The 23,585-nt window shown below is 38.4% G+C and overlaps 1 protein-coding gene across 2 annotated transcripts in view; it reads right to left on the bottom strand.

The window, feature by feature from the left end:
• CAP2 (cyclase associated actin cytoskeleton regulatory protein 2) overlaps positions 1-23,585 on the bottom strand; it is a 375,422-nt gene that overhangs the window by 34,781 nt on the left and 317,056 nt on the right. For both annotated transcript variants that reach the window (XM_053714772.1, XM_053714773.1), the window contains one exon: positions 18,421-18,607. In XM_053714772.1, coding sequence (XP_053570747.1) covers positions 18,421-18,607 — 187 coding nt within the window. The remainder of the gene's footprint in view (positions 1-18,420; positions 18,608-23,585) is intronic.

Below are 23,585 nucleotides of genomic sequence, written 5' to 3'. Positions count from 1 at the left end.
TCTCAATTTTTTTGCTAAAAGTGCATTTGCTTTATTGCTTTTGAAATACATCATTTCTTTGAATTTCAAAGCTGCCTCTTTAACTCTCTGAGATTCCTGCCTTTTTAATTAAGTCTCATAATCTACGAATATCAGCTGTGAGGATAGCAGTAGGGTTGCATTTATTTAAAGTTTCTTTAGTTCTAAGTTCAGAAACTAGCTGCCCCAGAGGTGCTTCTTTACCTCTTGAGTCTAGCTACTCTTTTTTACAGAACCCTCTAAAGAATGCTTTAAGAGCAGCCCATCACATTTGATGGGATGTCTGACCTTCCTCATTAGTACGCAGAAATTCAACTATAGCACCAATAAGAGCCTGAGTAAAATCAGGTTCATCCTAAAGGAACTTCCATGTAGGCTGAGTTGACAATGAACTAGATCCCTGCATTGTGAGGGAGACAGCATTTTAATCAGACCATGAGCAAATATGGATTTTAGAGTCTTTATCCATATTCATAGTCCAGGAGTTAAAAAAATAAATAAATAATAGCCTCAAGTAGGTTTGGTGGGGGCAACAAGAAATAAAAATATTCTCAATCAGGATGGAAAGATCTCCAATCATCATATAAATTTAATTGAAAATAAGTTCTCTGAATTTAGCTGCTGAGATTGTGGTTTAGGAATCTATAACTTTACATTCAGGGACATATTTATCCAAAGCCCCTCCAAGCACCAAGGTGCCTTTTTTATGATGTTCAGCAAGACTTAGGACTATTCGCAAAAGATTTAGTTGGTGCTGATTCAGAGCATATATGTTGACCAGTGTGAAAAGGTGGTTATTGATTTTACACGCGACAATTTAAAAATTACCTTCTATATCTTCCTCAAGATGGATAAGGTGAAACGATACATTTTTGTGTATAAGTGTTGCTACTCCTCTATATATTCAACAGAAAGAGGATGTATAATATATTGGATATTGAGGAAATTTCAGTGCAGGCTGTTTATCTGATTGCCAATGGGTTTCTTAAACAAATGCCACGCCAGCTTTCAAGAATTTAAGATAGTTGCAAAACATACTACGTTTATCTGGTAAATTGAGCCCCTTTACATTAAAGGAGACTAGAGACAAATCTGGGGTATAGGTCATCTTGAAAGGTGAGAGGGAGAGTCAGGTGGGGGGGATAAATAAAAAAATAAAGGAACGTCCCTAACATCTGGGAGCTAATCTAATGGAGCGCCTTTCTTTTACTTACACTTCTGGATAGAGCAGTAACAAAAACTTCTAGTAATATTTTTGCTAACAAAATAAAAGTTGATAAAAGGTAATAAATCTTTCAATTTTAGGAGTTCAAATCTTTAAATTCATAAGTGAGCATAACATATTGAAAACACCATAATAAAATAGGTGAATATGGATATATATTTCAGTGTTTACCTAGTAAACTTACAAAAACAAACTGATGAAAATAGCGAACAAGAGCCTAGCCCCTCAGCCAGAGATAAATAAAAATAAAAATGTATGTTTCAAAGATTATTAGGACACTCAATATGTTAAATAAGATATTAAAATCAATGGGAAAGCATATGTAAAATAAGTCATAGCAAAAATTCAGCATATACCTATTGAACTACGAATGATACTGCAACAGTGGGACCGATCACGGGGGCTGCCCGCAAAAAGAAAAAAAAAACATTTTTACTCTTAATCTCCTATAGGTGAGGAGCAGGGTCCTAAAGCTCCTCACCCCAACCAACTCCTACTTACTGACAGCCCCCTCCGGCCAAGCCCCTGCCCCAATACGATATATGGAAATACAAAAAGTGTTGATCGTTTCGATTTAGCATTTACAGGTAACTAGCTAACAATTTAGTCTAATTAAAAACAAATACAAATAAAAACACAATACTATTAGACTATTTAAACTATACCTAAAGTAAATCAAAGCTATGCAGTCAAGCATACATCACCAAAAGATATGATGCTTGACCGTAAGAAAAAATAGTGTATGTTATATGAGTTATCCTTACCTATGAAACAACTAAAGCCATAACAATGACAGGTAACTATTTAAATCTCTATGCAAATTACTTATATACATACATTACAGCAAAACTAGGCTACCCATATCTAAAATCAACTGTATAATGGTAATTAAACATACTGTAAGAAAAACATGGTGATATAACACTATATACAAATAATTTTTACCTTAGCATCAACCTGAGTATTTAAGATGAGAGGATACACCAGATAAATGTCTCCTAGATGAATAGTATTTTTCAGGTAGTGGATTCCAATCCTTTGCTGTAGCCCGCATTTCACTCTCAGGCTCTCTATTCTCCCCAGAAGATCTGGGCTCTCCTCTGGGTCATTCTTTCAGGAACTCTTTTCCTTTACTAGTAGTATCAGCAACAAAGAGAGATCCATCCTTCTGTATCAGTAGTTTGGAGATTTACCCATCTATAGAAGATGCCCTACTGCCTGAGTGCTCTCGTGATCTCACAGAAAGTACCGTTTTCTGTAAGGTGTATTTTAAGAGATCTGGAAAAAAATGGATCTGTTGAAAGCGTTCTGGGAGGTTAGAATTAGAGAAGGCCGTTTTAAGAATTTGCTCTTAGTATATAAAATAATGAAGTCTTGCAATAGCTTATCAGTGGAATTTGATAGACTCTATCAGAGAATCAGTAGACAATATTGTAGGATGTAAATGACTGCAGAAGTCATGGACACATTTTTCAAGGTCAGCATTAAGAATGTCGTCTGGAATCCCCCGGAAACTGAGATTATTCCAGCTTGATCTGTCTTCAAGACCTGCAATTTTTAGCTGCATAGAATCAATTAGGTCAACCAAATTTTGAGAATTGTTCAGAAGATTGGCCTGTTCAATTGCCAGGTCTTCTTGCTCTCTGTCCAATGCCTCTGATCGTTCACTAATAGCTGCAATGTCTCTTCGTAATTCTGCCACTGAGCCTTTAATAGCTTTAGTAAGCAAATCTTGAAGGGAATTCAATCTCTGAGTTAGAGTAAAAGCAATTCCAGATGCAGTAGAATTCTCCACAGTAGATGTAGATTGAGATTGAGGATCAGGCAAGTTAGTGTTATCTGCTCTTGGCGGAGTGGTATTCACTTCTCTAGAGGAGGTAAAGATTTTTTTGTGGATGATTTTTTGGTTGATGTGGCAGAATTAGCTTTTTTCACATGCAAAGTTATTAATCCCTAAACCTCTGGCCTCCCACATCACTAACACTAAATAAATATATTAACCCCTAACCCTAAGTCTAACCCTAACCCTAACACCCCTAACTTTAATATAATTAAAATAAATCTAAATTAAGGGCTCCATGTACTAAGCAGTCAGCGAGCTACCCGCAACAAATCTTGCGTCAAAACTCGCAAACTGATATGTACAAAGCCGTCAATTATGTTCAAACTCGCATCTTTAAAATTGCGAGCGTACTTATCCGCCAAACCTCGCTACCTCTCCATTTTTTACTGTAATTAGACACATTTGACCACCAACTCGCCAAAAACGAATGTACTAAAAAATCTATTTGTCCGCTCGCGTCAATCTCCGCCCCCACCTCGTTATTTTTGCCTCGCCACCTTTTAGGTGGCGGGCAAGGTACAAAACAATAGGAAAGTCACTCTAGACGCCAGTCTAGACATATATAAAAGGCAGTAATATCAGCATTGTACTTACATTGTTCATTTCAGCAGCTATGGAGAGAATTCTGTTTTTGTTTATTCTCCGTGTGATGCAAATCCGGGCTAGAAGACAGAATACTGGAAATGTAGCTAATCGTAGCGTTAGAAGAAGGAGAGTTCGTGTCCCCCGTGTATTCCTTCCACGGGTTGGTTTGCACGGCCTTTCTGACCGAGAGATCATACAAAGATTCCGGCTTGATCGTGAATCGATATTACACCTGTATCGAGAGATTGAAGATCATTTGGAGCCGATGACTGCTCGTTCACAAGCTATTCCGGGACTTCTGAAACTATTAGCTGCATTGCATTTTTTTGCAACAGGCTCCTTTCAGGCAGTTTCTAGCGTCATTATTGGAATGAGTGAATCTGCTTTTTCACGCCACTTATCCAAAGTAATAGGGGCTATGATGGTTATTTTTCATCGATATGTTTGTTTGCCATCTACCCCTGAAGAATGGCAATCTATCAAGTCAAATTTCTATAGGATGGCTGGGATGCCCAATGTCCTAGATGCCATAGACTGTACCCATGTTGCTGTAAGACCACTTCAAGCTCGTGAGGAGATCTATAGGAATAGAAAGCATTTCCATTCCTTGAATGTCCAGATGGTCTGTGACCCCAACATGAGGATTATCAGTGTCCGTTCTAACTTTCCTGGCTCCTGTCATGATTCTTACATCTTAAGGCAGACTGGGTTATACCGGAAGTTCGAGGACGGAAATATGCCTGAAGGATGGCTTCTAGGTAAGCATAACTGGCGTCTAATTTGTCTCTCATTTCAATGTACAAAAATTGCGCCCAATTTGTCGACTGTAATCTGTATAGTTTAAATTTGTATTGTATAGTTCTGAATCTTTATAATTATTCTTATATTAATATTTATATTTATTATATCTTCTATTAGGAGATGGAGGGTACTCATGTACAGAATGGCTGTTGACTCCCTATAACAACCCACAGACCAGAAGTCAAGTACGTTTCAATGAAGCTCACCGATCTACCAGGGGGATTATTGAGAGGACTTTCGGTCTTTTGAAAATGCGGTTTCGATGTCTTGATCGTTCTGGTGGTGCTATGCAGTATGCACCAGAGAAAGTTGCAAAAATGATATTGGTTTGCTGCATACTGCACAATATAGCAATTAAAAGAGGCTATAAAGTTGTACATTTATAGGAGCAAAATTCTATTCCCGCGACTACTATGACGTTCATGACACCTTACATGTCACGTGTTAACAATTGGCCAGACAATTCAACTGAAAGTTAAGTACATCAGCTTAGACGCGGCGAGCGAGGCGTCAAATTTATCAATATTCCGCCACTGCTCGCGGCGGGCTAGACGTGTCTATTTATTGTGGGATTATTAGTACATAGCAACAGCGGACACCATTTCGCCCGCGGCGAGTAACGGCGAGTTTAGCCGCGTCTAAAATGACGGATGAATTGACGGCTTAGTACATGGAGCCCTAAACCTACTATTATTACCTAAATAATACCTATTTAAGACTAAATACTTACCTGTAAAATAAACCCTAAGCTAGCTACAATATAACTATTAGTTATATTGTATCTAGCTTATGTTTTATTTTTATTTCACAGCAGAGTTTGTATTTATTTTAACTAGGTAGAATAGTTAGTAAATAGTTAACTATTTACTAGCTACCTAGATAAAATAAAAACAAATTTACCTGTAAAATAAAAACCTAACCTGTCTTACAGTAAAACCTAACATTACACTAAAATTAAATAAATAACATTAATTAAATACAATTAACTAAATTACAACAAGAAAATAAATACTAAATTACACAAAATAAAAATTAGAAATGATCAAATATTTAAACTAATTACACCTAATCTAATAGCCCTATCAAAATAAAAAGCCCCCCAATAAAAAAAAAACCTAGCCTAAACTAAAACTGCCAATAGCCCTTAAAAGGGCCTTTTGCGGGTCATTGCCCCAAAGAAATCAGCTCTTTTACCTGTAAAAAAAATTACAAACAACCCGCCAACAGTAAAACCCACCACCCACACAACCAAACCCCCCAAATAAATCCTATCTAAAAAACCTAAGCTCCCCATTGCCCTGAAAAGGGCATTTGGATGGGCATTGCCCTTAAAAGGTCATTTAGCTCTTTTTCGTTGCCCAAACCCCTAATCTAAAAATAAAACCCACCCAATAAACCCTTAATAAAACCTAACACTAACCCCCGAAGATCCACTTACAGTTTTGAAGACCGGACATCCATCCTCATCAAGCCGAGAGAAGTCTTCATCTAAGCAGGCAGAAGTCCTCAACGAAGCTGGGAAAAGTCTTCATCCAAGCGGCAAGAAGTCGTCCTCCAGGCGGGCAGAAGTCTTCATCCAGACAGCATCTTCTATCTTCATCCTTCCGACGTGGAGCGGCTCCATCTTCAAGATTTCTGGCGCGGAGCATCCTCTTCTTTCAAATCCTCTTGAAGAATGAAGGTTTCTTTAAATGACGTCATCCAAGATGGCGTCCCTTGAATTCCGATTGGCTGATAGAATTCTATCAGCCAATCGAATTAAAGGGTAAAAATAGCTAATATGATTGAGCTCGCATTCTATTGGCTGATTGGAACAGCCAATAGAATGCGAGCTCAATCCTATTGGCTGATTGGATCAGCCAATAGGATTGAAGATCAATCCTATTGGCTGATTGCATCAGCCAATAGGATTTTTTAACCTTTAATTTCGATTGGCTGATAGAATTCTATCAGTCAATCGGAATTCAAGGGACGCCATTTTGGATGATGTCATTTAAAAGGAACCTTAATTATTCAAGAGGATTCGAAAGAAGAGGATGTTCCCCGCCAGGTGTCTTGAAGTTGGAGCCGCTCCGCGTCGGAAGGATGAAGATAGAAGATACCATCTGGATGAAGACTTCTGCCCGCCTGGAGGACCACTTCTTCATGTTTGGATGAAGACTTCTCCTGGCTTCATTGAGGACTTCTGCCCGCTTGGATGAAGACTTCTCACGGCTTGATGAGGATGGATGTCCGGTCTTCAAGAACTGTAAGTGGATCTTCGGGGGTTAGTGTTAGGTTTTATTAAGGGTTTATTGGGTGGGTTTTATTTTTAGATTAGGGGTTTGGGCAACAAAAAAAGAGCTAAATGCCCCTTTAAGGGCAATGCCCATCCAAATGTCCTTTTCAGGGCAATGGGGAGCTTAGGTTTTTTAGATAGGATTTTATTTGGGGGGTTTGGTTGTGTGGGTGGTGGGTTGTTTGTATTTTTTTTTACAGGTAAAAGAGCTGATTTCTTTGGGGCAATGCCCCGCAAAAGGCCCATTTAAGGGCTATTGGCAGTTTAGTTTAGGATAGGTTTTTTTTTATTTTGATAGGGCTATTAGATTAGTTGTAATTAGTTTAAATATTTGATAATTTCTTTTTTATTTTGTGTAATTTAGTGTTTATTTTTTTGTAATTTAGTTAATTGTATTTAATTAATGTAATTTATTTAATTTTAGTGTAATGTTAGGTGTTATTGTAAGACAGGTTAGGTTTTATTTTACAATTAACTTTGCATTTATTTTAACTAGGTAGCTATTAAATAGTTAATAACTATTACGAACTATTCTACCTAGTTAAAATAAATATAAACTTACCTGTGAAATAAAAATAAAACCTAAGATAGCTACAATGTAACTATTGTAGCAAGCTTAGGGTTTATTTTATAGGTAAGTATTTATTTTTAAATAGGAATTATTTAGTTAATGATAGTAATTTTAATTTAGATTTATTTTAATTATATTAAAGTTAGGGGTGTTAGGGTTAGACTTAGGTTTAGGGGTTAATATATTTATTTAGTGTTAGTGATGTGGGAGGCCAGAGGTTTAGGGGTTATTAACTTTAGTATAGTGGCGGCGGCAACGTTGGGGGGCGGCAGATTAGGGGTTAATACATTTATGTAAGTGGCGGCGACATTGGGGGCGGCAGATTAGGGGTTAATAAGTGTAGGTAGGTGGCGGCGATGTTGGGGACGGCAGATTAGGGGTTAATAAGTGTAATGTAGGTGTCAGCGATGTCAGGGGCAGCAGATTAGGGGTGTTTAGACTTGGGGTTTATGTTAGGGTGTAAGGTGTAAACATAAATTTTCTTTCCCCATATGAATCAATTGGGCTGCATTATGGAGCTTTACGCTCCTTTATTGAAGGTTTAGGCTTTTGTTTTAGCCAGCTCTCCCCATTGATGTCTATGGGGAAATCATGCACGACCACGTAAAACCAGCTCAAAGCAGCGCTGGTATTTGTGTGCGGTATGGAGCTCAACGCTGCCATATTGCCTGCTAACCTCGGGTTTTTGCAAACCTGTAATAGCAGCGCTATTAAAGGTGAGCAGTGGAAATAAATTGCAAGTTATTACCGAGCCGCTCATAACGCAAAACTCGTAATCTGGCCGAGAATATTTTCTATTTATTCAGAAATAAATATGTCTACATATATCTGATGTTTTTTTGGTACAATATATATTGGAATGTCAAAAATGTACAATTAACATTTGCAACACCCTATAATCACTGTATGTTGTTAATTGGTTGGTATGAAAAAATAAAGTAAATTATAAACCCCCCCACAACAAAGCCAAAATAAAGTGTTAGTTTTTAATGAAATACATATTTTCATCATGTCTGACCCCTCTGTGTGCCCCTCTGCATCATATGTGACCCCTCTGCTTCATGTCTGACCCCTCTGTGTGCCCCTCTGCATCATGTCTGACCCTCTGCATCATGTCTGACCCCTCTGTGTGCCCCTCTGCATCATGTCTGACCCTCTGCATCATGTCTGACCCCTCTGTGTGCCCTCTGCATCATGTCTGACCCTCTGCATCATGTCTGACCCCTCTGTGTGCCCTCTGCATCATGTCTGACCACTCTGCATCATGTCTGACCACTCTGCATCATGTTTGACCCCTCTGTGTGCCCCTCTGCATCATGTCTGACCCTCTGCATCATGCCTAACCTGTGAGCCCCTCTGCATCATGTCTGACCCCTCTGTGTGCCCCTCTGCATCATGTCTGACCCTCTGCATCATGCCTAACCTGTGAGCCCCTCTGCATCATGTCTGACCCCTCTGTGTGCCCCTATGCATCATATGTGACCCCTCTGCATCATGTGCAACCCCTCTGTGTGACTCTCTGCATCATGTCTGACCACTCTGAATCATGTCTGACCCCTCTGTGTGCCCCTCTGCATCATGTCTGACCCTCTGCATCATGCCTAACCTGTGAGCCCCTCTGCATCATGTCTGACTCCTCTGTGTGCCCCTCTGCATCATATGTGACCCCTCTGCATCATGTCTGACCCCTCTGTGTGCCCCTCTGCATCATGTCTGACCACTCTGCATCATGTCTGACCCCTCTGTGTGCCCCTCTGCATCATGTCTGACCATCTGCATCATGCCTAACCTGTGAGCCCCTCTACATCATGTCTGACTCCTCTGTGTGGATCAGGCATGAGGCAGAGGGGTGCACAGAGGGTCAGACATGATGCAGAGGGGCACACAGAGGGGTCAGACATGATGCAGAGGGTCAGACATGATGCAGAGTGGCACACAGAGGGGTCAGACATGATGCAGAGGGGCACTCAGAGGGGCACACAGAGGGGTCAGACATGATGCAGAGGGGCACTCAGAGGGGTCAGACATGATGCAGAGGGTCAGACATGATGCAGAGAGCACACAGAGGGGTCAGACATGATGCAGAGGGCAAACAGAGGGGTCAGAAATGATGCATAGTGGCACACAGAGGGGTCAGACATGATGCAGATGGTCAGACATGATGCAGAGGGCACACAGAGGGGTCAGACATGATGCAGATGGTCAGACATGATGCAGAGGGCACACAGAGGGGTCAGACATGATGCAGATGGTCAGACATGATGCAGAGGGCACACACAGGGGTCAGACATGATGCAGATGGTCAGACATGATGCAGAGGGCACACAGAGGGGTCAGACATGATGCAGATGGTCAGACATGATGCAGAGGGCACACACAGGGGTCAGACATGATGCAGATGGTCAGACATGATGCAGAGGGCACACAGAGGGGTCAGACATGATGCAGAGGGGCACTCAGAGTGGTCAGACATGATGCAGATGGTCAGACATGATGCAGAGGGCACACAGAGGGGTCAGACATGATGCAGATGGTCAGACATGATGCAGAGGGCACACACAGGGGTCAGACATGATGCAGATGGTCAGACATGATGCAGAGGGCACACAGAGGGGTCAGACATGATGCAGATGGTCAGACATGATGCAGAGGGCACACAGAGGGGTCAGACATGATGCAGATGGTCAGACATGATGCAGAGGGCACACACAGGGGACAGACATGATGCAGAGGGGCACTCAGAGTGGTCAGACATGATGCAAAGGGGCACACAGAGCAGATAACATAAAATTCAGTCTCCTCATAGTCACAGGCTGAAGAGAATAATTTGTTTCACTTAAACATCATGGTGTACCAGTACCTCCTATCAACCTATATCATCACTCTAATTTGTTCTAAACATCTGTCAGACAACTCGTGCATTTCACTTCTCATTCATCCCTTGTTGCTGCTTTATGACAGTGCCTACGTTCGCTTCCTACAGACTCCTGAATCAATCTTTTAACCCTTATCTTCAAATCCCTCTTCAACCGTGCATCTCCTCCTTCTCCTTCATGCCTCACCTTGTCTACAAATCTCTTTAAACTGCACTTTTCTACTCCCTTCATCAACTCTCAAACATATTTCTATGGCCCAGCATCCAGCCCATTAATCTGTCAGACTTTCTTCACTGAAAGTAACAACCACTTATTTAAATTTAACAGCCACTAATGAGCCAGCAATACTAATTTTTGAATTTTGATGATTGAACCATGATTGATGATGATTGAACAGTTCATCTGCTGATTAACGTTAATTCTTCTAGTGCTGCGTCTGCGGCAATCACCACGCCTCACCGGTCTGGTCCGTGTCTGTCTCAAACTGAGCCCCCTGCAGTGCCAGTTAACCACGGTCCACCTGCTGAGTCTGGTGGTTAGATCCATCGGATCATCAGGATGGCTGGGCATCTCTCCTCTCCCTCCACTCTCTGATGACGAGGTCTGACACTCTGACAGCCTCTGTGAGTGTCACGTGGACACGGCACGCAGCATCAGTGTAGTGCAGCCGCGTGCCGGATTTTGTCACTCAGTGGTGCCAGGTGCTTAGTCAGTGATCGGATCTGATCTGAGAGTGTGCGACCAGCGGGGGCCGAAATTAAATAGGGATTGGGAATGATTGACAATGGGCTGGCTAAGGCAGCGGCTTGCTTTGGAGGTCACAGTAGCACTGGCAATTGGCAAAATAATAGACTACAGTATATAATTTTAATACATATATTAAAAAAATTATTTTCAGTTTTAAAAAAAAAAAGTTCAATGTGGTTGCGGTGGGCGGGGTCAAACTAACGTGCATCCTACTGGGAATTTGCCCAATATGCCCGACACTGAGTCCGGGCCTGTATCAAAGTCTGTATAAATAGTACTTCTAAACTAGGGGTTATGATAATTATCAATAATCCCATTGGTTAGGAAAGAAATTACGAGACATATCGGAATAATCTTTACTATAATATTATAGAAGTAATAAACATAGACTTGCAGTGAGAGAGTTATTTCTGAAAATGATTTAGCTCCTCAACTCCCTCATGTCCCAGTATTAGGACAAATTTTCTGCACTGTAAACCATTGAGGTCTTTGTTCTTTCGGAAAGGGTGTGGAATTCACATTCCTTTCTGCTGGAGGCAGGCGTATTCAGGCAGTATAATTTTGAGATGTATTTAGTTTGTGAAGGTATTCAAATCAGCGGGGTCTTTATTTTCTTTCCATTATGATGTAGTATTAGACCAAATGGGAAGACCCATCTGTACCGGGTACTTTATTCTTGTAAAGCCTATGTAAGGAATCTCATTTAGCTTCTCCTTAGGATGATATATGGTCTTGAATCGGGGACAAATTGCAAAGTGTGGTCTCAGTGCACTATTTTTGATTGATTCCTATCTTCTTTCCATATATCTTCTCTGTCCTTGTAGTTAAGGAATTTGATTATAATATCCTGTGGTGGAGCAGAAGATTTTGGTTTGGTCAGGTGAAGACTGAGGACAAATCTTCTGAAAGAGTTCCATGAGATAAGGAAGGAGTTAGTCAGAGTAAATATCTTCTGGAATACTCAGAATATTTAGGTTGTTCCTCCTACCTCTGTTGTCAAGGTTCGTGTCTTACAGAGAAGTTGTCCTAGAATCATGCAAGGGAAGTTGTTTGTTAGCTCAGCTCACAAGGTCATTCAGAGAATCTTGTCCCTCTTCCAAATATTCCAACCTGGAATGCATTTCCTCCAGATTTTTTTTTAAGGACAAAGGATTTGGAAGGGAAATTTTTAATATGTCACTACTGATCAAGTGCAGAGGGTTTTTCCTGTTCAGGGTGTTTGTACACCATATTTATCTGATTTGATGGTGTTTCTTTATCACCGCTCAAAGAGGGTTCTGTAGGATGGAAAAAGGAGCTCACAGATACAGAAGTTTTAGCAGACTTGTCAAGTTTGTTGGCTTTTTTTGTAACCATAATAGATAAGTAGCAACTAGAGGGCAATTTAGACAAATTTATAAAACACTTCAGTCCAGCCAACAACCACTATTAGGGTTCATGAAAATAAAAAATGGGTGGTGTTGAACAAAAGCCCAAATATGTTTTATTCTTGGTCACAGAAGAAGTGATCTTATGCAGCCAGGTATCTTTTTGCAATAAATATAAACAGATTAATGTAACCTAGGTTAAGGCAAGTTACAGTTCTGATTTGTCCAACACATCTGATTTGTCCAACACAATGAGACAAAGGGGTCTGAACACTGCAGACATGCGCCTAGATTTAGAGTTCTGCGTTAGCCGTCAAAACCAGCGTTAGGGGGTCCTAACGCTGGTTTTTACCGTCCGCTGGTATTTAGAGTCAGTCAGGAAAGGGTCTAACGCTCACTTTCCAGCCGCGACTTTTCCATACCTCAGATCCCCCTACGCCAATTGCGTATCCTATCTTTTCAATGGGATCTTTCTAATGCCAGTATTTAGAGTCTTGGCTGAAGTGAGCGTTAGAACTCTAACGACAAGACTCCAGCCGCAGAGAAAAGCCAGGAAATACAAATACAAATACCTACAAATAAATACAAATAAATACACTAACTACACTAACTAAAGTACAAAAAATAAAAAAAGAACTAAGTTACAAAAAATAAAAAAATAATTTACAAACAATTAAATACAAATACCTACAAATAAATACAAATAAATACACTAACTAAAGTACAAAAAATAAAAAAAGAACTAAGTTACAAAAAATAAAAAAATAATTTACAAACATTATAAAAATATTACAACAATTAAATACAAATACCTACAAATAAATACAAATAAATACACTAACTAAAGTACAAAAAATAAAAAAAGAACTAAGTTACAAAAAATAAAAAAATAATTTACAAACAATTAAATACAAATACCTACAAATAAATACAAATAAATACACTAACTAAAGTACAAAAAATAAAAAAAGAACTAAGTTACAAAAAATAAAAAAATAATTTACAAACATTATAAAAATATTACAACAATTTTAAGCTAATTACACCTACTCTAAGCCCCCTAATAAAATAGCAAAGCCCCCCAAAATAAAAAAATTCCCTACCCTAATCTACATTTAAAAGATACCAGCTCTATTACCTTACCAGCCCTTAAAAGGGCCTTTTGCGGGGCATGCCCCAAAGAAAACAGCTCTTTTGCCTGTAAAATAAAAATACAACCCCCCCAACATTAAAACCCACCACCCACACACCTCTACTCTAACCCAAACCCCCCTTAAACACTACCCCCCTGAAGATCTTCCTACCTTGGGTCGTCTTCACTCAGCCGAGCCGAATTCTTCATCCAATCCGGGCGATGTCTTCATCCAAGCGGGGGCTAAAGAGGTCCATCATCCGGCTGAAGTCTCCATCCAAGCGGGGGCTGAAGAGGTCCATCATCCGGCTGAAGTCTTCATCCAAGCGGGGGCTGAAGAGGTCTTCCATCCGGCTGAAGTCTTCAATCAAGCGGCATCTTCAATCTTCTTTCTTCCGGCTCCATCTTCATCCCGCCGACGCAGAACATCCTTCCTCCACGACGAACTCCCGACGAATGAAGGTTCCTTTAAGGGACGTCATCCAAGGATTCTATCAGCCAATCGGAATTAAGGTAGGAATAATCTGATTGGCTGATGGAATCAGCCAATCAGATTCAAGTTCAATCCGATTGGCTGATCCAATCAGCCAATCAGATTGAGCTTGCATTCTATTAGCTGTTCCGATCAGCCAATAGAATGCAAGCTCAATCTGATTGGCTGATCCAATCAGCCAATTGGATTGAACTTGAATCTGATTGGCTGATTCAATCAGCCAATCAGAATTTTCCTACCTTAATTCCGATTGGCTGATAGAATCCTATTAGCCAATCGGAATTTGAGGGACGCCATCTTGGATGACGTCCCTTAAAGGAACCTTCATTTGTCTGGAGTTCGTCGTGGAGGAAGGATGTTCTGCGTCGGCGGGATGAAGATGGAGCCAGAAGAAAGAAGATTGAAGATGCCGCTTGATAGAAGACTTCAGCCGGATGATGGACCTCTTCAGCCCCCGCTTGGATGAAGACATCGCCCGGATTGGATGAAGAATTCGGCTCGGCTGAGTGAAGACGACTCAAGGTAGGAAGATCTTCAGGGGGGTAGTGTTAGGTTTATTTATGGGGGGTTTGGGTTAGATTAGGGGTATGTGGGTGGTGGGTTGTAATGTTGGGGGGGGTATTGTATGTTTTTTTTTACAGGCAAAAGAGCAGAATTCTTTGGGTCATGCCCTGCAAAAGGCCCTTTTAAGGGCTGGTAAGGTAAAAGAGCTTTACAATTTTTATTTTAGAATAGGGTAGGGCATTTTTTTATTTTGGGGGGGCTTTGTTATTTTTTTAGGGGGCTTAGAGTAGGTGTAATTAGTTTAAAATTCTTGTAATTTTTTTTATTTTTTGTAATTTAGTGTTTTTTTTTTTTTGTAATTTAGTGATTGTTTTTTTTGTAATTTAGTTTAGTTGATATAATTGAAGGTAGTTTATTTAATTCATTTATTAATAGTGTAGTGTTACAAAGTTGCCTGTAAAATAAATATTAATCCTAAAATAGCTACAATATAATTATTATTTATATTGTAGCTATATTAGGGTTTATTTTACAGGTAAGTATCTAGCTTTAAATAGGATTAATTTATTTAATAAGATTTATTTTATTTCGTTAGATAAAAATTATATTTAACTTAGGGGGTGTTAGGGTTAGACTTAGCTTTAAGGGTTAATACATTTATTAGAGTAGCGCTGAGGTCCGGTCGGCAGATTAGGGGTTAATAATTGTAGGTAGGTAGCGGCGACATGGGGGGGGCAGATTAGGGGGTAATAAATATAATATAGGGTCGGCGTGGGTTAGGGGCAGCAGATTAGGGGTTCATAGGGATAACGTAGGTTGCGGTGGTGTACGGAGCAGCAGATTAGGGGTTAAAAATAATATGCAGGTGTCAGCGATAGCGGGGGCGGCAGATTAGGGGTTAGTAAGTGTAAGGTTAGGGGTGTTTAGACTCGGGGTACATGTTAGGGTGTTAGGTGCAAACATAGGAAGTGTTTCCCCATAGGAAACAATGGGGCTGCGTTAGGAGCTGAACGCTGCTTTTTTGCAGGTGTTAGGTTTTTTTTCAGCTCAAACTGCCCCATTGTTTCCTATGGGGGAATTGTGCACGAGCGTATTTTTGAAGCTGGCCGCGTCCGTAAGCACCGCTGGTATTGAGAGTTGAGTGGCGGTAAATTATGCTCTACGCCAGTGTTTTTCAACCAGTGTGCCATGGCACACTAGTGTGCCATGAGAGATCCTCAGGTGTGCCACGGCAGACTGACAACAGTGTTACATATTTTTTAAACTTTGCTTGTTTTTTACTCCCAGTGCAGGGGTAGTTTGTAGGAGGCATGGCATAACAGCACAATACATACAGTATGTGTGTGCTTGTGTGTATGTGTATATATATATGCTGTATTAGGCTACAATGTGTGATTTTTTTAAAATTTTGGGATGGTGGTGTGCCACATGATTTTTTTATGTAAAAAAGTGTGCCACGGCAAAAAAAGGTTAAAAATCACTGCTCCACGCTACCTTTTTGGAGCCTAATGCAGCCCTTCTGTGAACTCTAACTACCAGCGGTATTTAAAAGGTGCGGGGGGGGGGAAATACACACGTAGCTAACGCACCCCTTTGGCCGCAGAACTCTAAATCTAGCCGATAGGTTGTAATACAGCTTAACAGACCACAGAGAAGCTTCCTCAGTTATTAGGATATTATTATGTGAAGTGTGAAGTTCATGTAATCATTGAGTATAACAAGATAACATTGTGAGACAGCCCACAGCAGAACAATTTTAAGATCTTCAAAAGTTATGTTCTGCAATACTTAGGAATTAGTATTAAATATGTATTTCTTGATACAGTCCTAAAGATGAAGAGATTTCCATTTAATCCATCAAATTGTACATGCACATAAATAATGTCCCTTTAAGTTGCTAATTCATACTGTACCCCAACATCAAAGATTTGGCATATTTAATATAGACTGATAAACATAATATACACAAGTATAAGAGCAATTAAATCTCAAATATGTGAAAAGGTATGGTCTCTAGAATTTACACAATCTACAGCAGTACAAACCTTTTTGTTCATACAACATTTTTAAGGCACTATGAAAATATAATTGTATATAATATGCTGGATTTGCCTCAGATATTAACACAGCATACACATGAAAATGAAGCATGAGAGGTTTTAAATTTTCAGGTTATCTGTAAAAAAAAATAAAAAAATCTTTTTTTGTAATTTTTTTTTTTAGAAAATATTTTGACTATTTTCAACCCAATAAAATGTAATATTTTGTGTATGTTCCATAACAAGTCCCTTCCCTTACATAGAGCCTACAAAACTAAAAATGCAATGCCATACCAATAAAAGTTAGACCCCGGACACAGGGGAACATAGTGGGAGGCGGCCTTTGACGACTGGTTGGAGTTTAGGGGTTGGAGCTCGTGGACTTTGCTGGGATCAGGTTTTATTGCTGGTGGTTGATTACACTAAACACTTTTCTTCTTCTGACATTTTGATTGTGCATACTGGGGGCATTGATTTGGGGTTTTACCTCAGAGGAAGCTAGTGAGGAAGATTAAAAGGGCCTTAGCGAGGTTGGTGGTGTTTTCACAAATTTGCTCCTTGTGTGGTTGGACATAGTTCAGAGGATGGTCTGGTGGGCACCCTGGCATCATGTGAAATTGCATCGTAGTAGGAAGAAAATAATAAGTTGTTGGTATCCTTTTACAAGGATAAATGGGTATGTTGTACATCACCCTGATTTGGAAGATGGCAGAGGGAAGTTTTATTGGATGGATGGAGTTCATCTTAAGGTTACAAAGTTTTGTCAGAGGGGTGGCGGGTCTGGACTGTGAGGTTAGTCCAGTCTTTGGCTTGGGTGCTAGTACCCTCACTTTGCAATTATACCAAGGCCAGAGTTGATTGGGTTAACCCCCCCCCAAGGGGTGGGAAAGCGGATAAGTAGCTCCTTGGGCATTAGGTTCCTTTGAGTGTGATGTGGTGAAAATTAACTGATTTAGTACTTTGCTAGGTCGAGGAGAATTTGGGGTACGGTCGGGTCAGTATAAAAGGGGAGATGGTAACTTTAAATTTGGATTAGCACTGCTGCGTTTGTTCACTTTAAAAAGTTTATATTGTGCTGTTAGAGTGTTAACGTTATCTATATTTTGTGTGGTGTTTAATAAACAGGCTGTAGCCAAATTTTCTACCAAATTAATTTGTCCATTGTGATATTTATGTTAATAATTATGTTTAACAATTCAAATGTGTCTGGGTGCCAGGAATCAAATGGACTCCCTTCTTGATTATAAGGGGATCAACTGCCAAATACAGAGCTGTGTTTAAAGAGACAGTAAAGTCATACATATTTATTAGACAGAGCATACAATTTTAAACAACTTTCCAATTTACTTCTATTATTTAATTTGCTTCCTTCTCTTGTTATCGTTTGCTGAAAGTTGTATCTAGGTGAGCTCAGGAGCAGCAAAGAACCTATGTTCTAGCTGCTGATTGGTGGCTGCATACATATATATATATATATATATATATATATACATATATATACCGATTGTCATTGACTCATCCATATTTTCAGTTAGAAACCAGTAGTGCATTGCTGCTCCTTCAACAAATGATACCATGAGAATGAAACAAATTTTATAATAGAAGTAAATTGGAAAGTTGTTTAAAATTGTATGTTCTATCTAAATCATGAAATAAACATTTTTGGGTTTCATGTCCCTTTTAAGTGCTTAGGTTCTATTCATGCTGAATGCCTTTTAAACTCTTGGCTTGTTACTATTTCTCAATGTCTTAAATTGCACAACCCTAGTACAGACTATCCATTACAAGCTGACTATGCAGCCCAAAATAAAAATGTACTTTGCGACTATTTGGGTTTGCACATAACGTGGTTGTAAATATGATCTGGACACTTTTGTGAAACGGTTTCTAAACAGGGTATATTTTCCATCGTGATTCATGGTTTGTTTGTTGCTGTTATACCTTTTGTAATTTCTTCTCCTTGGTTAAGCTGTGCAAACAGAGCTGATCGGTCTTGAGACATATCATCTTTGGAAGACTGCGTTTCAAACAGTGAAGGAAGTGCTGGTGGCGGAGGTGGAGGAGGTGGTGGGAGTGGACACTGCCCTCCAGGTGTGCTTGGTGGTGGTGTCGCTTTTATATTTGTACCCTGTTTTATAAGACAAAGAATAAATAATAAATGCAATAATTGCAAAGGTCTAAACAGTACTGTTCCTTCTATATCACTGTAATGACAAAAAAAAGTTAATATAAACAGGATTAAAACAAAAAACAGTCTAAAGAAACATCTGACAGCTTCAAAGTTTGAAGGGGTTGTTATTCAGGAATTTTGTGAACACGATTTTATAGTCAATAAATAAAACCCCTACACTTGAACATACTCGTTGATAATCAAGTAGGCACATTGAGAAACTGTTTCACATGCTGATAACTCGCACTGGTACAAATGACATCGCAGGACAAGTCAAGCCAAGAATCTGTATTTCACAAATCAGATTCTAGTAGATGATTACTGGCTCTAAATCAAAGTGCTGGGAAACTAAATATAACATGCTATAGATTCATAGCTGATTTTTGTGTGCTTTTTTTAAACTGTGCCAGTGTAATCAGACATTTAAACCATTTTATTTAATAACATGACAACAACATATTCATCCTTATGGAGATTAAAAGTTTAAGGTCCAGATTACAAGTGGTGCGCTATTTAGCACTTGCGCTCACACGCAAACACTGCCAGAAGTAAGAAGTAAAATGTTTGCCAAAGCCAATGTATGCTAACTTGAGGACTTTGGATATCGCAACCACTTTAATGTAGTGCAAAAACTGGAAAAAACGTGTTCAACCTACACCGCTAACCCAAAGGTAGTTATGCATATTTTATATTCCAGTGTTCTTCTCATAGAAGAAAATGTTCTATTTATTTTTAAATATATATTTCTATATATATCTGATGCATTTTTGTAGATATACTGTATATAGGAATATCTATTTAAAAATATGTAGAACATTTTCTCCTATGTGAAGAACATTGAAATGTAAAATATTTACAGTACATTATTAAATATTAAAATTTTATAAAAAATTATTTTTTATGTTTCTCAGGTATTTAAGTGGAAAGGGCTCCAAAGTATATATACATATATATATATATATATATATATATACACATGTAAACATAAATACACATGTATTCACATACATGCACATATTTAGACATGTGTATGTATCTATATATATAAATCCATTATAGCCCTTTCCATTTAAATTACTTGTCATATACAATATACCGTTTAACCCTTATTTTTTTAAATTAATATTTATATGATATATTTTTTATCAGATAGCGTATATTTGAGTGTAACTGTTATTTTGATGTATTTATGTTGTGTTTGGTGCAACTTTTTATTTAGCCCTAACTCTTTATGCAAGGACTTCAGTCGCTCTTACCGGACCAGTAAAAACTAAGCTGTCAATTTCACTTTTAACTTGTAATAATTCAATACTGCGTGCACACTAACATCAGCGCACCTCTAGTAATCTAGCCCTAAGTGTGTTGTGAATGTTGCGTGTGTGTTTATCGTCTGAATGTGTTTGGGGCATATACATGGAAAGATCTGAAGTATTTATTTAATAATAAAAAAATAAAAATGATAATACCTTAAGTTGCTTTATTTCTATAAAATGGAAACATTTATTGTATTTAAGAGCAAGATGTAAGATTTACATAATGAGCTTTTAAACAATTCAAAAACAGATTTTCTACAGAATCATACTATGTTTGATGTATTTTCTGTATAAGTAGTTTAAGAAAAAAGCCTCTTATAATTCCATGATCAGTATCTCATGCATGTGCCCAGTGCCTAGAAAGCTTAAAGGGATAGTAAACACCAAAAATGTTATTGTTTAAAAAGATAGATACTCCCTTTATTTACTATTCCCCAGTTTTGCATAACCAACACTGTTATATTAATATACTTTTTACCTCTGTAATTACCTTGTGTCTAAGCTTCTGCTGACTGCCCCTTATCTCAGATCTTTTGACAGACTTGCATTTCAGGCAATTAGTGCTGACTCTTAAATAACTTCCCGTGCATGAGCACAGTGTTATCTATATGAAACACATGAACTAATGCCCTCTAGCTGTGAAAAATGTCAAATGCATTCAGATGAGAGGCAGCCTTCAAGGGCTTAGAAATTAGCATATGAGCCTACCTAGGTTTAGCTTTCAACTAAGAATAACAAGCGAACAAAGCAAATTTGATGATAAAAGTAAATTAGAAAGTTGTTTAAAATTACATTCCCTATCTGAATCATGAAAGTTTATTTGGAATTTACTATCCCTTTAAAGTGATGGTAAACGAGTGTTTCTGAAACGCTAGGATTTACCATTGGCACAAATAAAGGGGGCTTTCATTAATGAAGTATAAAATACTTTATGCTGAAAGATCTTTATTTGTTCCAAGCGATCGCCTTCACTGAGCTGCTAAGGCAGCCCACCGGCAGAACAATATCTTCGCTATTTGGTTGAGAGGTTTCCAACTCTTAGCCAATAGCTGTGCATGAAATCTGGCTTGGCGCCGCATATTGCTGTTCCTTTAAATACAGTAAAATTGCACAATCAACAAGTTCATAATAAAAAGACAATGCAATAACACTTATTGAACAGTAAATGTTTTTCTCACAAATGTCAAAATTTGCTTCCTACAGTCATCAGCAAATCACACACTCATATATGTATACACTGTCAACTCTTGCACATGCTCAGTAGGAACTGGTGCCTGAGAAAGTGTGTACACAAATGTAATAAGTGCATATATATTTACTGAAGCCACATAAACCGTTCTAGGAGGGTAGGCACAGTAGTTATTTCATTCCTTTTGTTACCTGTCAGAATAATCTTGCAATCTCAAGCAAATAAAAGAGATAGTTTAAAATAACATAGTAGAATCTTGCTAAAAATATGCTTAAAATTCACATTGTCTAGGGAAAAAAAGTGAAAATAATTCTACTGAATTTATGTCAAGTTGATTTTAATTGTTTAAAGCAATTAATTGAAAGTAGGAAAAAGAGTATGTTGCTAAATTGTCTCTAAGAAAATCAAGCAATGAAATAATGTCTTCAGTAAAGCAGAGTCTACCTCTGTCATTTGTTGTGAATTATTCTTAAAGGGACAGTAAACCCAAACATTTTCTTTCATTATTTAGATAGAGAATACAAGTTTTAAAAAGTTTCCAATTTACTTCTATTATCAAATTTATTTCGTTCTTATGTTATTCTTTGTTGAAGGGATACCTAGGTAGGTAGCGTGCACATGCCTGAAGCACTACATGACAGGAAATAGTGCTGCCACCTAGTGCTCCTGCTAATGTATAACATTGTTGCAAAACTGCTGCCATATAGTGTTGTGGACACGCGCACACTCATGAGCTTACATCCCAGCTTTTCAACAAAGGATAAAAAGAAAACAAAGAATATTTGATAACAGAAGTAAATTGGAAAGTTGTTTAAAACTATATGTTCTATCTGAATCATTAAAGAAAAAAATTGGGTTTTATGTCCCTTTAAGTGCATGAGCAGAATTAAAGCGTAATGACTGGTAGAGGGCGCCACTTCCCTAGGTAGAGAAGGGAAAGGGACTTCCTTTCAGAGATTTGAGTTCAGATCTGCCAAAAATAGCAGAGTAGCACTGACTCAGTAGAAGACAGGTGACAGACACTTTGTCAGACCACCCAAATCTGTAGGTGGGAGAGGCAAACAACAACTGGGTCTACAAAAACAGATTTGCACAGATCTAATAGGAAACACAGAAGTACTCACTCATAAACAAGACAAAACCAGCAGATATCATCTCATTTAGAATAAGGGATAAATCCCAAAAATATACAAAGACATGTTAAATATTAGATGTAAATAAGGAATGTGACAACAAAATGAAGATATGCACAAAGGACACAGAGTCATGGGCCAAGATATACAAACAGCAACTCGGCACCCTGTTATTCTGTGAAACCTTTAACCAAATCTCCTTCATTTCTCCATTATTAGTGAGTGGGCCCCACATAAGTAATATAGAATTTGGTGAAATTAGAGCATTCCGTTTAAACAACTTTCTAATTTACTTTTAATTTCTTATTTGTATCTTTCTTTTGGTATCCTTTGTTTAAAAGTATACCTAGGTAACCTCAGGAGTAGCAATTTACCACTGGGCGCTAACTGCTGGTTGCTGCACATATATGCCTCTTGTCATTGGCTTATCTAATTTGTTCAGCTAGCTCCCAGCACTAGTAATAGTATTATTTTGCTTCTAATCTGTATCACGCTTTCTCCCTTCTCTTTGTATGTTTACATGTTCATTGTGGATGTGCTTTGGAGAACCGTCATTGAGGAAGCAGCAGCATTTTTCTCAGCACACTGACTACCAGATGATTTATAATGCTTAAAGGGCCACTAAACCCAAAATCTTTCTTTCATGATTCAAATAGAGAATAGAAATTTAAACAACATTACAATTTACTTCTATTATTTATTTTGCTTCATTTTTTAGATATCCTTAGTTGAAGAAAAAGCAATGCACATGTTGAGCCAATCACACGAGGCTTCTATGTGCAGCAACCAATTAGCAGCTACTGAGCATATCTAGATATGCTTTTCAGCAAAGAATATCAAGAGAATAAAACAAATTAGATAATATAAGTAAATTAGAAACATGTTTAAAATTGCATTATCTTTCTAAATCCTGAAAGAAAAAATGTGGGTTTCATGTCCCTTTAAGAGGACACATTATTAAAGGGATATTCCAGCCAAAATTGCAAACCAGATGGATGCATTTCAGTTTTGAATAGAAACAATTTTGTAATATAAATGTATTAGCTAAAATGCTTCTAATAAAAGCTATAGCTGTTTCAAATGTGTATTTAAGTATGCACCGTGCACCAGCATTTAAACACAGCACTTGCTCAGAGAGCCTAAGGTGCTTGTACCATCTGGTAATAACTCAATTTGTTAATTGCTGACCTGATACAAGCCCCACTGGTGCTCTGAGCAGCTACAGAATTTAAAATGCTGGTGCACGTTGTATACTTAGATAAACTTTTGAAACAGACTATCTAGCTCTGCTTCACATGCAC

Source organism: Bombina bombina, chromosome 5, assembly GCF_027579735.1.
Source record: "Bombina bombina isolate aBomBom1 chromosome 5, aBomBom1.pri, whole genome shotgun sequence".
Classification (NCBI taxonomy): domain Eukaryota; kingdom Metazoa; phylum Chordata; class Amphibia; order Anura; family Bombinatoridae; genus Bombina; species Bombina bombina.
The sequence above is the reverse complement of the archived record's forward strand: the minus strand, read 5'-3'. Positions and strand labels throughout refer to the sequence as shown.